The sequence below is a fragment of the Neophocaena asiaeorientalis genome, unplaced genomic scaffold, assembly GCF_003031525.2.
Source record: "Neophocaena asiaeorientalis asiaeorientalis breed wild unplaced genomic scaffold, Neophocaena_asiaeorientalis_V1.1 scaffold45, whole genome shotgun sequence".
Classification (NCBI taxonomy): Eukaryota; Metazoa; Chordata; class Mammalia; order Artiodactyla; family Phocoenidae; genus Neophocaena; species Neophocaena asiaeorientalis.
This window is the reverse complement of record NW_020174642.1, coordinates 10,408,610-10,424,468: the sequence shown is the minus strand read 5'-3', so window position 1 is coordinate 10,424,468 and position 15,859 is coordinate 10,408,610. Positions and strand designations below refer to the sequence as shown.

At 47.7% G+C, this 15,859-nt stretch overlaps 1 protein-coding gene across 7 annotated transcripts in view; it reads right to left on the bottom strand.

The window, feature by feature from the left end:
* Positions 1–15,859, bottom strand: part of SLC37A1 (solute carrier family 37 member 1) — a 66,070-nt gene that overhangs the window by 48,892 nt on the left and 1,319 nt on the right. For 5 of the 7 annotated variants that reach the window (XM_024758420.1, XM_024758425.1, XM_024758421.1 and 2 more), the window contains exons 2-3: positions 12,267–12,456; positions 3,913–3,994 (exon numbers count right to left, since the gene is read on the bottom strand). In XM_024758420.1, coding sequence (XP_024614188.1) covers positions 3,913–3,994; positions 12,267–12,322 — 138 coding nt within the window. In that variant the 5' untranslated portion in view covers positions 12,323–12,456. Of the gene's footprint in view, positions 1–3,912; positions 3,995–12,266; positions 12,457–15,859 lie in introns of those variants that run through there. The other 2 variants (XM_024758427.1, XM_024758426.1) reach the window with 2 other exon arrangements.

Below are 15,859 nucleotides of genomic sequence, written 5' to 3'. Positions count from 1 at the left end.
TTACAGCAGCAAGAGTGGATGAGACAGTGCTCAAAACAGGAAGAACAGACAACCTGGGCCCCAGCACCCAGGAGGTGGTCAGTGTACAGGAGCCACGTGAAAATGGACCAGACACACACCTGCATATGCAAAGGTACACCCACTCACAAAGGTGTACGGAAATACATAGGGAAGCTTTTGGGTCACTGTCTTTTTTTTTTAAATGGGATCATTCTACATGGACTTATGTCCACCTTGACTCTTCTGACTCAAAAATACCTGCTGGGAATCTTTCTGAGTCAACTGGCTTGGCTCCAATTAATTCTTTTAAGTAGTTGCACATATCAGAATATGGATATGCCATAATTTATTCAAACTTTCAGCTGCTGATTAAGTTCACATAATAGCCAGGTTTTTGTGGGGTTTTTTTCCTTTAAAAAAGATGCAAATAATCCTAAGGGCTGGCGCTTTCATTCTTATGGACAAGGTTCCCAGACGCAGGACTGAAGGACAAGCATTTTTAACGTCAACAGGTGTTACCCAGATGCTTTCCAAAAGGCCGTAACTCTTCACATCTCTATCACCCGTACCTGAAAGTCTCCTCCCGCCATCACTGCCAGCAACAGGGGCTATTACTCTTTTAGGTGTTTTGCCACTTTGTGGGTATAAAGTGGTATATCCCTATATCCCTTGTCTGTGAACTGCCTCTTCACCCCCTCCGTCCGTCATTCCTTTGGATTTCCCAACTTCATACCCCTAAGAGGGACATCATCTTGTTCTTGGATTTTTACTTTTTATTTTTTACATTTAAATCTTTAATCCATCCATCTATTCTTTATAAGATAGGGGTTCAGCTTTATTTCTTCCAGATGAATCTGCAGTTGTGTCAACACCATTTATTAGATGAACTATACTTTTCCCATCACCTCTGTCAGCCATTCTACTGTATGTTTCCACAGTATTTTCTATATTTTTCTACTGGCCTCTTTGTCTATCCTCATGCAATACCATAATAATGGGATTATAGTGGCTTAAAAAATGTTCCCTTTTCCACACCTTCCTTGGTAATTAATTCTTGGCCATTCTTTTCACATAAACTCTAAGATTATTTTGTTCAGTTAAAAAAGACATCGCTGAGATTTTTCATTGGAGTTGTGTCCTATTTAAATACGAATACTGGGAATGGTAGAACTTTCCAGATAGCAAGTTTCCCACCCAAAGCCAAGGTACGCACTTTCCAGCCTTTCAGGCTTTGTTTTCTGTCCGCCACTGAGGATTTCACGGCTTTCTTTTCCTGGGTCCCGTGTGTGCAGAGAGGGCTGGACATTCACACTCAGACCGGTCAATGTGACGGCTCCCCTGGGGGACCTTGGATCCCCTGCAGCTCAGGCTCTCCCCGAGAACCCTCTGCTTTCAGGCTTTTGTTCTGGCCCAAGCCCGGGGGTGGGGGGCCAGGGAAGAGCCCCCCAGAGTGTCCCTCGGGCAGTGTGCAGGCCCCACCTGTCCATCGGCCTCCAGTTAAGAGGCAGGGCTAGCGCTGCAGCAGCTCTCAGAAGACAGCGGGGTTGTAACCCCACCTCCTCCCAGCCCTGTTTTCATCACTATCACTTATTTTTCCTTTTTGCCATACACTAAAATCAGAGAAAAATGAGAGGTCTCATCAGTGGTTAAACTAAGTCTAAACAGAGTGGCCTCATGCCACCACGACAGGTCACGTCCCTGTAAGTGACATTAAAGAATATGAATCGCGTTACGATTCATCACCCCGGTGATCAATTCCAGGTACGCAAATACATTTTAATTTTGTTTTGCTCAGAACGGGCTAATAAATACAGGTTACAGATAATTCAGGCTGTTCCTTGGGTCACCGGCACCATTACTACTTCTAGTTTTATAAATAAGATGAGCTAAATAAAGCGCATTTAGCTAAATAAAGGCATTGCGAAGTAAGTTATCGTATGTGGCGTGACAGCTTATCTATCTCAGAAGGCAGAGGAGCCCCGGGGCTCTGCGTTAGGCCAATCCACACGTCCAGGCGCGTCTAAGGAGCCGAGTCAGACTATCTGCGTGTTGCAGAAAATCTGGGCGTGATGCTGCGACTCTACCCAGCTTCTTACACCTGCCCGAGAGACCCTGTGGCAGGGAGGGCAAGGGCAGGGAGCCTGGAGTCAGCCCGACCCCGTGGAATTCACCTGAGGTGGCCCTGGCCTGCACAGAGGAATTAGGCTCCTGAGACTCAGTTTCCTCAAAAGGACACCCACAGGACTGCCGTGACGATGAGATTAAATAAGGGAGGCGCGCACCTCGCCAGGTGCGGGGTCAGCCAGTGGCAGTCACCGTGACTGATGAAAACTTAACCAAGAGCCGGACCCCTCATCACTAAGCCCCAAGCCCCCGATGGGGAAGCCGCGAGAGTGGCCTGGAACAATGCCGCATCCCTTCCTGGCTAAATGGGGACCCTCGTGGCCACCAGAAGGAGACCCTCCAGCGGCCAGCCCCCCTCAGCCTGCTGCCTCGGTCCCAACACGGGCCCCGCGCCCGTCAGGCTGCTGCTGCACCGTGACGCCCCCAGCAGGCCACGACTGGCCCCAGGATCCTCGCCCGGCCTTGCAGGATCCATCGGAGCCGCAGGAAGGCTCCCGACCCCGCTGGCTCCTTCAGTTCTAGGCACTCTCTAAGGTCCCTTCCACGGTCTCTTCCCTTTTCATAACTTGCCCTTCTCTTGAGCCATATGTGTATTTCCCTAACCAGGAAGACAGGAATCAGTAGTATTTAAGTTGACAGGGGCGGGTTGGTCCTTGGTACAGATATTAGAGACACTGGTCAAGTGGATGACGGCCCACCCTCTCCTGTCCCATCCTTTTCTCTGTTTTGAAAACTGCATTATAAAAGGTCTGCAAAGATTGCCATAGTTATTCAAACTTCATACATTAAAAAAGGGAGAAGTTTGCAAGCAACCTGAAGGGCCGGGGAAATTCCTGCTTCCTAGGGGTCAAGGAGGAATTTTAGGATCCTTGGAGCAGATGGATGATGTTTCACGCCCACTGGGAGTTGCTGGAGACCAGGGAACACAGAACCGTCCGGAGAAGCAACAGCCTCGGCACTGCCTCTGCCACCGGCCGGGAGCCCGAGAGGACAGCTGTCCAGCAGTCGGCCCCTCCTCCCCCCGACCCGGGGAGCAGAGGAGGCAGGACTACAAAGGTCAGTGGAATCACAGTCCTGGACCTGCGTCCCGGCCAATGAAGAGAAAGTGACGGAGGGGTAGTCAGGCTGTAAATGAACTACCTTTGGCCCTGGATGATTTCCTCGTCCCTTCTATAATAAAGGCTCAGCAGCCACTCAAGCCAGCTGACAGTCTGCAGGCAAAATGATGTCATTCCAGTGAGGGTAAGAAAACGACTCTGCTTTTTCCCAGGTTACAACTGGCTACTACGTAGGACTGTCTCCTTTAATCTTCTTTTCCCCAAGTCGAGTTAAATGCCTGCTTAATAACTTCCTGCCCACCCACTCACACAGGAACTCGGTGTTCTAAGAATAATGGAGAAACACCACCACTGCCAGACTTAGGATCAAAGCCTAGTGACCATAGAAGCAATTTGGGGAACATTTTTAGACTGGATACATTCGGAGGGAAAGTTCACACAAGACAGAACAGATATTTAATTAAGCTTTAGAATTCTGTGACTGTCAACGAATATAACCGAAAGTATACTACCTCCGAAATTATAAATCCCCAAACCATTTTAAAGCTATTAATTTCAGAAAAGAGAAACTAAAAACCAAAGCAGCAAAGTACCTTGCTTCTCAACAATCCATTTTCTCCATTTATCTTCCTGCTCTCCCCCAAACTCCCCTTCCCCCCAACCGGCTCACTAGTTCCTTACAGAGATTACAGGCAGGAAATGACATCGGGTGCTTTTAATGATTTCTTACCTTAACTATGCTGATAGGCTTTCGAGATAAGTGAAAACTTGCATACAGCAAAAATGTCAAAATAAAAATGAAGGCTCTGTACCTGAAACACAAAACAGTGGCAGGGATGACATAAAATAATATAAGATGCCGTATGATCCAGCAACCCCACTCCTGGGCATACACCCAGACAAAACCGTAATTTGAAAAGATACATGCACCTTATGTTTGTTCATATCAGCACTAGTTACAACAGCCAAGACGTGGAAACAGCCTCAACGCCCATCGACAGATGAATGGATAAAGAAGATGTGGTCTATATATACAGTGGAATATTACTCAGCTATTAAAAAGGGTGAAATAATGCCATTTGCAGCAACATGGATGGGCCTAGAGATTATCATACGAAGTGAAGTAAGTCAGAAAGAGAAAGACAAATATCGTATGATATCACTTATATGTGGAATCTAAAATACGATACAAATGAACCTATCTGCAAAACAGAAACAGACTCACAGACATAGAGAGCAGACTTGTGGTTGCCAAGGGGGAGGGAAGCTGACGGGAGGGCTGGACTGGGAGTTTGGGATCAGTAGATGCAAACTACTACATAGAGAATGGATAGACAACAAGGTCCTACTGTAGAGCACAGGCAACTATAGTCAATATCCTGTGATAATCCATAATGGAAAAGAATATGAAAACGAACATATACACGTATAACGAACATATACACGAATCACTTTGCTGTACAGCAGAAGTTAAACACAATGTTGTAAATCAACCATACTTCAATTAAAAAAAAAAGGTGCATTAAGAATCCATTACAACGGTATTCTTAAATTTCCTTATGCTGTATGTTTTTTACTCAGTCCTACATCAAAGATCAATCCTGTTTATAACACCACGACAATATTTTAAAAATGTGCCACTTTTACTTTGTTAATTGAGACTATTTAAACCATCATGAGAAAAACTAACTAAAGAGAAACCTGGGACACAGATGTACACATGGGTTTACAAAGCAGACAAAAAGGAATGATGATTTAGTTTGTAATGAAATCAACTGCAAGCGACTTATAAGCCTGCTACCCTGGGCATTTAAGATCATATTTATTTTTTACTTTTTAGAAGGACACAGCAAGGCAGAAACATAACTATTTCACCGGCCTCAGTGAGAACAACTCAGTGACGCTGACAAGCTATGAATAAGGCCAATGGCATAAAAACTAGTGGCCCAAAGCCCTGCTGCTGTGCTTGGTTTATGAGAAAATCAGTTCGAGAGGAAGTGCGGAGGTGTATGGAGACTACAGACAAGAAGATACTTTAGCAAGAAGACGAAAGTTCATTCAGGTCTAAATGTGGTTCTAAATGTTTGAACCACCCTATAGAAAAGCGGCCCTTCGGGGAAGACAACGGGTCAGGAGGAAAAAGTTCTTGGGGCCCCTAACCCTGAAGAACCCGTCCTGTTCTGGTCTGCAAAGGCCAATGACCTTCCAACTGCGTGCGGGCTTAAACCCGTAATGACCCAAGGCGGAGGCAGGGGCGACAGAACAGACAGGGGCTGCAGGAGGGCCACGGCCCCTGGGGAGGCGGCTCATTCAAGGCCCTCGATGAGGAGAGGACCTTCCTCCTGTCTCCCACCCACATTTCCAATGTTGTGATTTACTTCTCAAGGGTAGCTTTCTGGACTAACTAACACGAAGACTCCTGAGGATGTCTGGCTCCCTGGCCACCAGAAAAGGCAGGAGTCAAACAAATATTGCCAGCTTTTAAACAAAAGGTCATATCTCAGGTGGGAAAAAAGGCTTGGTAGTACCGTGGGACTCAAACTGTCAACCTCTGGAACACCTGCGCTTAGTGAGGGCACACCACACCGACTTCATCAAGGAAACATTTACTGATGGTTTTCCTAGGATTTTTCTCTTCGAGCCCCTGCCAATGAGCAGGTAGGAAAAAAGTGAAACTATAACCAAGTGAGTGTGTCGTCTATCGCAAAGAACACAGACTATGCAAGTACAGTGGACCTGTGACAAAAGTCTAGGCTTTTGTCCTTGTGTTTCTGCAAGTCATCCGTTTTGGTAGGGGGTGGAGGTCTCTCAATTCCTTGCTGGAAGCTCTCCGCATCCCACCCCCTGATCCTCTGCACCAGCTTACGAAGGTTCTAGGCCACTGGAACTTTCAACACCCGAATTTCCAGCCCATAGCTAGACTCATTGGTTGCTTGATGCCCACTTGCTAGGGCTAGTGTGGACTGTGGGGGACCCCGATCGGCCCCCATCTGGGTACAGAGCTCCCTTTTCCCATCTCCACAAGGAGTCAGAAAATATTCTCAGTCTGAGTTACCTCCAGCCCCTCCCAAATCAGAGTCTGAGAGGATGTGGAGCCCTCAAGGATGCTACGTACAACCAGATTGCAGGTGTGCCATCGGCCAGGAGACTGAATTTCATCATCACCCAGCTCACAAGGATTTGGAAAGAGCAGGTCTACTTAAATGGGCCTTCGGGGGCTTCCCTGGTGGCTCAGTGGTTAAGAATCCACCTGCCAATGCAGCGACACGGGTTCGAGCCCTGGTCCGGGAAGATCCCACACGTCGCGGAGCAACCGAGCCCGTGCGCCACAACTACTGAGCCTGTGCTCTAGAGCCCGCGAGCCACAACTACTGAGCTCGCAAGCCACAACTACTGAGCCCTCGTGCCACAACTACTGAAGCCCGCGTGCCTAGAGCCTGTGCTCCGCAACGAGAAGCCACCGCAATGAGAAGCCCACGCACCACAACGAAGAGTAGCCCCCACTCGCCGCCACTAGAGAAAGCCCACGCACAGCAACAAAGACCCAACGCAGCCAAAAATAAAATAAATAAACTTAAAAAGAAAATGGGCCTCAGGTTCATGGTCTCCACTCTCTACCCAGAACATTCCACTTATAAATATTCTAGTTTTATTAAGTGCATTTAATACATTTATTAAATAGAATAAATAAACCCCGAAATAACGAGCTCGTCCATATGCCTCAATCAGGTCTGAAGACCCCTGGGGCCCTAACACACCTGCATTCGTTCCTAGGCTGTCAAGCTGTCCAGGTTATTGGAACCCAGCAGCCATTCCCGGGTCCTCGCCTTCTTGTCTAGCGGGCGGTCTTGCATGGGATGCTCACCTGCCCAGAGCCTGCAGGGGCGGAAGTAGTTCCCATGACCGCCCCGTGCTGGGGGATGCCACACGCTGGAGCACAGCCGTGGACGCCCAGAGAACACCGAGGGCTACAGAGTGGAGAACCTGCCTCCAGACATTTTCAGTTCAGTTTTGGGTGGAGGTGAAACACCTTGATGAATCAGCCCCTTTGGGAAGAGTACCGGCCTGCCAGTTAGCAGGGTTCTTGGAGGGACCTGCTCTGCAGAATCAGGGCAAAGGGTCAGCCTACCCTGCAAACCGGGAGTTTCCTAGACACACACAGAATGTATGTCTCCTAAAGAGGAACCCGATCTTTCATTTCGCCAGTATTAGGCCAACTCTACTCCCTCTGTTTTCAAATCCTTCCTCTCTCTTTCCTCATCTTATTGTGTAGGATTTGAGGAGAGGGCAAGACCCAGCAGCTAGAGGCTGAGCTTTCCACTTCTGGAAGGCCTAAACATAGCCCCACTGGTCACTTTTAAACCACTGTGGGGCTGGTGCCTTCCTAGCGGCCATGGCAATACCCCCGTCCGGGCGAGCGAGCAGACTTTTTACTTCTGCAGGGTTATCCTGGGTTATGGGGATTAAACAATCCTCCAGAAGCCCTTTCTCATTCTGTAATTCTATCCTCGTCCACCCTCTTCCTTTATCACTTGTGAAGCAAGGACTTTGGATAATATGTTTCCTTTTATCCATCTTGCAGTGGGTTGAATACTGTCCCCCCAAAAATTGATGTCCACCGTAAATCTTAGAATGTGGCCTCATTTGGAAATCGGGTCTTGCAGATGTAATTAGTTACGTTGAGGTCATACTTAACTCACGTACGACCTAAAATCCACTAAGATCCTAAATCCAGCTCCGTGTACTTATAAAAGGCCAGGGGGAGACACAGAGACAGACAGGGAGGAAGGCCACGTGGTGATGCAGGTAGAGCTGGACAAGGAAAACTAGGACCGTCAGCAGCCGCCAGAAACGGGAAGAGGCAAGGAAGCGTGCTTCCCTTGAGCCTTCCATGGGAGTACGGCGCTACCGACACCTTGATCTCAGACGTCTGCCTTCCAGAACCACGAGAAAATTAATTTCTGTTCTTTTTTTTTTTTGCGGTACGCGAGCCTCTCACTGTTGTGGCCTCTCCCGTTGCGGAGCACAGGCTCCGGACGCGCAGGCTCAGCGGCCGTGGCTCACGGGCCCAGCCACTCCGTGGCACGTGGGATCTTCCCGGACCGGGGCACGAACCCGTGTCGCCTGCGTTGGCAGGCGGACTCCCAACCACTGCGCCACCAGGAAAGCCCCAGTTTCTGTTCTTTTAAGCCACCCAGTTTGTGGACTTGTTATAGCAGCGCCAGAAAACGAATACAATCCGATACTTTAATTTCTGCTTTGCATTACATATAGGCTTATGGATATTAAGCAAATACAATTAAAAATGAATGATTTAAACCTTTACTTCATCAGTGTTCCACTTGCTTTCTGTAACAATAGATAGCATTCTCTGTATCCACCAATACTACAAGAATCGTGTTTGGGTTAACCCCAAGTTTCTAGCAAAAAAAGCCTATCTCAGCAAGGCACCTTCAAAGCTTCCTCAGTAATGCTCTAGAATGCTGCAGGCAACCCCAGACAATTCAGAGACTCAAGGGAGAATATTGTTTCCTTATCTGAGTGTTATTTATCTCGGTCATATGCAAATAAGTATAAAGTTCTTTAGACGAGAGTCACTGATCACTGAACAGTATCGTTTGGTACAGAAATTAGTAAGAAGACATCCTTAATTTAGGAACAAGGAAACGAGGCATACTGTGTCTCTCCAGAGCACCCTAAAGGAGGGCCACGACGTCAGTAATGTTATCACTGACCGCTTGGTTTAGGGGCTTTCTGCGTGGTCGCCCCTCAGAGGAGCTCGTTTTTCCCTCTAGTAGTCAATAAGGAGTTTGTGGGTACGTACTTTGAGGTTACATAGATATCCTGTTCCTCCAACCTTCCCCCCGTCGTGTGTGTCCATTGATGATCCTGGCCTAAACCAAGCAGCCCTGATGGTTTCAGATGGCGATGCTCCAGCTTGGACACTCCTGCTCTACTTAGTGGCTGGCATTCTACTGCGGGAAGGAGCTTTCCTTCCTCCCCTTTATGTGTTATTTAGTTATAACAGAATGGACTCACTGGATGCTTGTTTCATTCAATGGGCTATAATCCATTACCGGTATCGTTTATTTCAAATCTCATCCCAGATTGGGCCAGTGGGCGCCCCTTCATTTTTAAGCACTTCCTTATTTCTTGGCACAAGATATTCCAGGCTCATCTCACTTTCCCTGCCCAGTGCTGACGCAGCCTCCAAGGATGCCTGACTGGCTCCTTCAGTGGAAAACGTTACAGAGAAGCTGAGATCCAGCACCGGGTGTGCTCACTGCTGCCGGGGTGTTACTGTTCCCAGGGCCCCTCAGCGGGCAGACAGAGGGCATTTTACATACACGCACACACGACCCGCCCCCATACATACACAACACACACACACACCCACTACATACACACACATCACACACACACACACATTTCTCCCCCTACTTCCTCTCCAGTTCTTCTTGATATCTTTAATTCCAACCCAATACCACATGGTTCATTCTGTGCCTCCCCCCCCCGCCCCGCCACCAATATTCGTAACTCCTTTACCATCAGCGAGAAGCTGTCTCTCTTCTGTGTTATTCCTGACAAAGATGCATAAGCTGAACCTAACCATGAAGAAATGCCAGACACACACAAAACAAGGGACAGTCTATAGAAGAAATGGCTTGTATCCTTCAGAAATGGCAAGCTCATGAAAGACAAAGGAAGGCCAAGAAACAGTTCCAAATTAAAGGAGACTAAACCCACAGGACAACTAAATGCAAAGTGTGGCCCCAGACGAGATCCTGGCCCAGGGAAAAAAAATCTATAAAAGACATTATTGGACATTTGATATAATTTTGAGTATGGACTGTGGATTAGATAATAGCATTATATCTGTGTTAAACTTGCTTATTTTGATCTTTGTGTGCAGTTATATGAAAATGTCTTGTTCACGGGAAGTACATACTGAAGTGTTTAGAAATAAGAGGGCATAATGTCTTTAACTTGCTTTCAAATGGTTCAGGAAAAAATGTGTGTGTGTGTATAAGTACATCTACACACACACACACACACACACAGATGAGAGAAAGTAGGGGGAGAAGCAAATGAGGACAAATGTTAAGAATTTGTCTGCCAGTTGAACCTGGCCCCCCACGGCTGGACCAGAGGCGATTCACCATTTCCTCTGCCCTAGGTTCACTCAACTCAAGACGGAAAGTCCCAGGAGAGAGAGGCCCGTAGCCCACCTTAGGTCCTCTCCTGCCTCCTGCTGGACCTGGGCTATGGCGGAAGGTCACGGGGCTGCCATAACGGGATGGAAAATCCCGAGACTCACCTACCTATCACACCTGCACACAAAGGAGGGAAGTCAATTCTCCAAAGGAAATCAAAGTGCTGTTAGGAAGAGGCAACGCATGCTGGGTAGAAAAACAGAAAAAAATGTCCTTCCCAGGAATGTTAGAAGAAAAGCTAATTCTCTTCTTTTACAGCTAAGGAAGCGGAGATCTAGAAAGGTTAAATAACCTTTCAAGGTCAAAGAGCAGGTTTGAGGTAGAGATGGAATAGAAATGAAGACAGATATGCTATCTCCTTGCAACTCACAGTGTGGTCTATGGACACAAAGCACCGCATCACCCGGGAAATGAAGACTCTCAGTCACCACCCAGATCTACTGAGCGGGAATCTGCATTTTAACATGTTCCAGGTGATTCCCAGGCACACTGAAGTGTGAGAAGCACCTTTCTATCTCTGTAGGTCTCAACCTTAAAAAAAAAATAGAATTTGTGATTATAAGAGTTCTACGGGAGCTCCCGGTAGCATTCTTATTTTCTTCTGTGAGTTTGAAATTGTATCAAAATAAAGTTTCAAAACAAGGGAAAGATAAACACCCGCTAAATAAAAGGGAACCACTTGTGGCTAGATTAGCAGTAGACGGGAGACGAGTGGACAAGCGAACTGCTGTGGAAAGAGCCAGATGTCTGAAGTCACACCTGAGATCCTGTGGGCGCTCCACCCACCAGCCTGGGCCTGAGAAGCTGCAAAAGGTGCGGAGGCCAAGAGTGCGCCGGTGAGACGGAGCTGAGGGGATTCAGAACACGCTACTGCAGCATCAATGTTATTTTGAGCAGAAGACACGTGAGTCCTGAAATCGCTTATCTGCCTAAAAGCAGAGCCTCTGAGAAAGAACTCAGCTGTCATAGATCCTCGCCTGGGAGCAGCCAGGAGAGACTGAGTCTTAATGCCAGAAACGGGATGTGCCCACATCACACCTAAACAGACATTGGCACAATGGTATCCTAGCTCTCAGCTAGTCTCCTAAGGGCACATTTACCTTTCCAAAAAGTTACCTGTTCTCCCAAAAGCGCCCTTCTCTTGCCCCTCTTCCCCTATTAAGATGGTATACAATCCCCAAATGCTAAGGCCCCCTGGAGTCACGTTTTTCTGTGAACCCCCACACATACGTGGTTAAATCTGTCTTTTCTCTTGTGAATCTGTTTTTCTGTCAGTTTAATTCGCATGCCCCCAATCATTCAACCTATGAGGGTAGAGGAACAATTCTTCCTTCCCAACAGAGATCAGCAGGGGAGAAAACCCACTGAGAGTGTGGGTTAGAGACTAGACAGCCCAGCTCTGCACTCCGCCCTCACCATCCGCCTGCTCCAAGGAGTGTGGGATTCACGAATCTCCTGTGAGAAAGCTTCTCAGAGCACACCAGGTGCTCTCAGAACACAAAGCGATCTGCGTGTAACTTGTTCAGATTTCATTTTCTCTCTGAAAGTCCTGACCCAGCGAGGCCACTCACTAAGCTCAGAGTTAATATACTTATTTCACCCACAGCCCTTTTATTATCCTGCCAGTAGTCAGTGGTCATTTTTCTGTGGGTGGGGGCCAGGATTATCTTCAGTGGACCAGAAACCACTGAAAACCTCGAAGGTTTTCAGTCTGTCTGTCACTGTCAGAACGAAAGATGGACAGCTCAGCCGTGTTCCTGGTCACCGTTTCCACCACCAATAAACCATTCAACAGTTATAGGGAGGCTGGTCATCCACGTGCGTTTTATCATGAAACTGGGGGCAGGGGCCACCGTGCCCAAGGACTTACCACTGATCCCTGGAGAACGAGACGATGAAGCGAATGCCGGGGGGAAGTGGGGCCATTTACGTCTCACTGACCGTGGAGCTTCGGTCACGAAATAAGATGCTTCGTAAATAGGTTCTTAATCCTGGGAAGCATGCAGGGGTGTCCTGTGGGGTCTCGCCTCCCCTCTTCCTTCCAGCAGAGGCTCGGCTCTCTACAAGGAGAAGGAGGGGTGGAAAAGTCAAGTGTTCTGACAATGGCACCGTCGGAGGCCCTGGCAGAAGTAACCGCACGTGGTGTGGTCACCCAGCCCACAGCAGAGCTGGACTTGCCTGCAACAGGGCGCTCCCACCACGAGAGCCACCAGGTAGGGGTAGAGCATCCGTCCTCGGGTGGGGTGGGGGGCAGCTTGTTCAAAGGTCACTGAAATGAACTTCACATGATGTGTAAGAAAGAACCACTGATTACAGAAGAGCTAACACCTATCCTTCTCAAACTCTTCCAAAATAAAGCAGAGGGAGGAACACTCCCAAACTCATTCTACGAGGCCACCATCACCCTGATACCAAAACCAAACAAAGATATCACAAAGAAAGAAAACTACAGGCCAATATCACTGATGAACATAGATGTAAAAATCCTCAGCAAAATACTAGCAAACATAATCCAACAGCACATTAAAAGTGCATAGCACAGGGAGATCAGCTCGGTGTTTTGTGACCACCTGGAGGGGGGGGATGGGGAGGGTGGGAGGGAGGGAGACGCAAGAGGGAAGAGATATGGGAACATATGTATAACTGATTCACTTTGTTATAAAGCAGAAACTAACACACCATTGTAAAGCAATTATACTCCAATAAAGATGTTAAAAAAAAACAAATAATAAACAGATGGACAGTGGAAAGAAAAAAAAAAAGAAAGAACCACTGAACTCCTCTTTATCTGGAAGCCCTCCTGAGATCAACCTGTTCACTCTCAATCACAGTACTCTACAGAGCTAACATTCATATTCACAGGAGACCCACATGTGCCCCGTGGTCGCACCAGGTGCTCAATCACCAGGGTGCCAGGGAACTGGCCGTGCTCCATTCCCCCAAGCTGTGTCCCGGGCTACGTCTGAGCCACAGTAACAGAGAGGAACATAGGTCTGGACAAGGTGGCAGGTCATGAAGCCCATCATTTGACTGTGGATCTGCAGTGGAGTCTAAATGCACGTAATGCCGTGGGAATGAACTTCAGCTCGTCTGTGCCACCTCGTTTCTCACACCTGTGGTCACCTCAGAGGCCTTGCAAAACGGCCCCATTCTGCAGTCAGGGCTGAAGGCAGAGCCAGACGGGAAGGAAGGCGCAGGGAGGCCTGGTCTCCTGTCCCAAAGCCAACCTCACGACTCGTGCCATTCTTCAGTTTTTCTCCTATGTTCGGTGACAAGGAATCTTTGGGGCCCATGCATCAAGTCACACAGTGCATGCAGAAGCATGCACTGTTCTACCTTAACGCTTATCGAGAAGTCACAGGTTATATAACGCTGTTCAAGAAAGCTACTTTTGACTAAACATTTATCTCGAGTTAAAGCTGAAATGTATTCAGTGTCTTTAAGCAACTTCCTTGAGAGAACAGATAAGTAATAGCAAATAGTTCCGATTTAGAAGACCTAAAGTATTCCTCAGTGCCTGTCTTCCCAATTAAAAGAGTTTCCCCACGTTCATTCCCGCTGTCCCTCCAGAGTGAGTTTTCAAAATGCACCTTGCCAAGCTCTCACACCCTCCCCACTCCCCCCATCTCCTCTCAGTGAGGCACTGAGGCCCCTCTGCTCCAGCCAGGGGAACTACAGCTTTGCTCTGGACAGCCAGCCTGGCCACTCGGCCTGCACCCACACCCCACCGGGGCCCTAACTATGTCACAGCCGCAGCTCTTCATCCCACCGGAGTGCCACCTGCCCCGACAGCTGACCCTGGGCTGGGTAATCCCAGGCACGCCACCAACTGTCTACTCCCTCACCTTCCCCAGCTAAGAAACAGGGATGATGGCAGCTACTTAGGGTTGTTATAGAGAGGAAATGAGTGATCCATGGACAGCTCTCAGCACAGAGCCCGGTGTGGAGGAGATGCTCAGTGAACAGCAGCTGGTATCGCTCTCAGTAGAAATCAGGGAGGAAGGCCCAGCGCTGCAGGCAGCCACCTGGTCCCCATCCCCTGGTTCAGAACCCAGCACAGAGCGAGCGGTCAGGAGAGGCGCTGAACCAAGCTCCACAGATCCTTCGCGATGTTTTTGCTCAAATCTCTAGATTTAAAAAAACCGTTTTACTAAAATTCTGCTCAGAATGAGTGGACTCCTGTTTGGGCCTAAATATACTTTGAGAAACAATCTTTGAGTGATTCCTTTAGAGTAAAGGATTTGGTCTAAGTTTTACAGCACCTGGAAATGGATGGTCAGAGTCAACTTTCCTCCTCTGTCCAGATGCTGCTTCTCTAGGTACCTACAGCTCATCTGGAAATATTCTATGGCCATCTATTACATCGACTAATCAATGAACCTCAATTCAATTCTGGTAAAACCTGTAATGTTAAAAAAAAAGAAATCCAGAAGACATTGGAAAAGTCAGCAGGAAAAAAAAAATCTTGATTTCCTTTTAAAACCATGGTTCTTACCTCTGTAAAATGGGTGAACTCAAGCGCTATAAGTTTTCACCGTAAATGCAATTAAGATGTATAAACATAGAGATTTTACACATAGGACATTAAGAGCTCTATTTAATGAGGCCCCTTCCTCCAAAGCCTGGACGGTGCCCACTGAAAATCATTCCAGCGACAGCCGGTCAAGACCGCCAAGGTCATCAGTGACAAATTCCGTGCTCTCCTGTGAGCCCCACTGCCTTGTCGAGGAAGAGGCCCGGCTGATCTGGGTTGGATGGACGCTGTGGGGCAAATTCAGGTTGGTCCAGTTTCCCTCAGTGCCCTCCTCCCTCCAACCTGCTTCCTCTGGGCAGGTCTCCTCCAAAGAGAGGGCGGCAGAACTGGAGCAGATCACTTGGTTTAAGCCCCGTTTTTGGCACATAATCCAAGCACATAAAAAAGAAAACGTACTTTAAAAAAAACGGCTCTTAATAGGCACCCTTGGAAGTCACCACTCCAGTAGGGAAAAGTGTCAGAATACCCAGTTTCATTCTACTGTTAAAAACAGCAACTTCAGAAACACCCCATTAGAGCATCTCTCTTACAATCAATCGAAAATACACATTTTTATACCCATGTTCCGGAAGTGCCCAACCTAGTCTATAAACTACATAACTATAAAATGGGATGACCTGAGGGCAATACACATTCTGGAGCCCAACCCTCAGACACTTCCTGGGGAACAGTTCCGTACTCGCTGGAGACGAAAATGAGTCTCAAAAGCAATGATGCGCATAACACTGAAAGGGTCTTCCCACAAGTGAAGCGCTGTGGTCAGTAATCAAAGCAGCCCCAGGCGCATCTTCAAGAATCTACTTAAAGGCAAGGTTTTTCAAAGTACATCTTATTTTAAGGCAAATGCAGGGGGCGGGGGGAATGCATGTTCCCCAAACAAGTTTTCAGACATTTTTCTTTTAGGAGAGAGAGAGAGAGAGAGAGAGAGA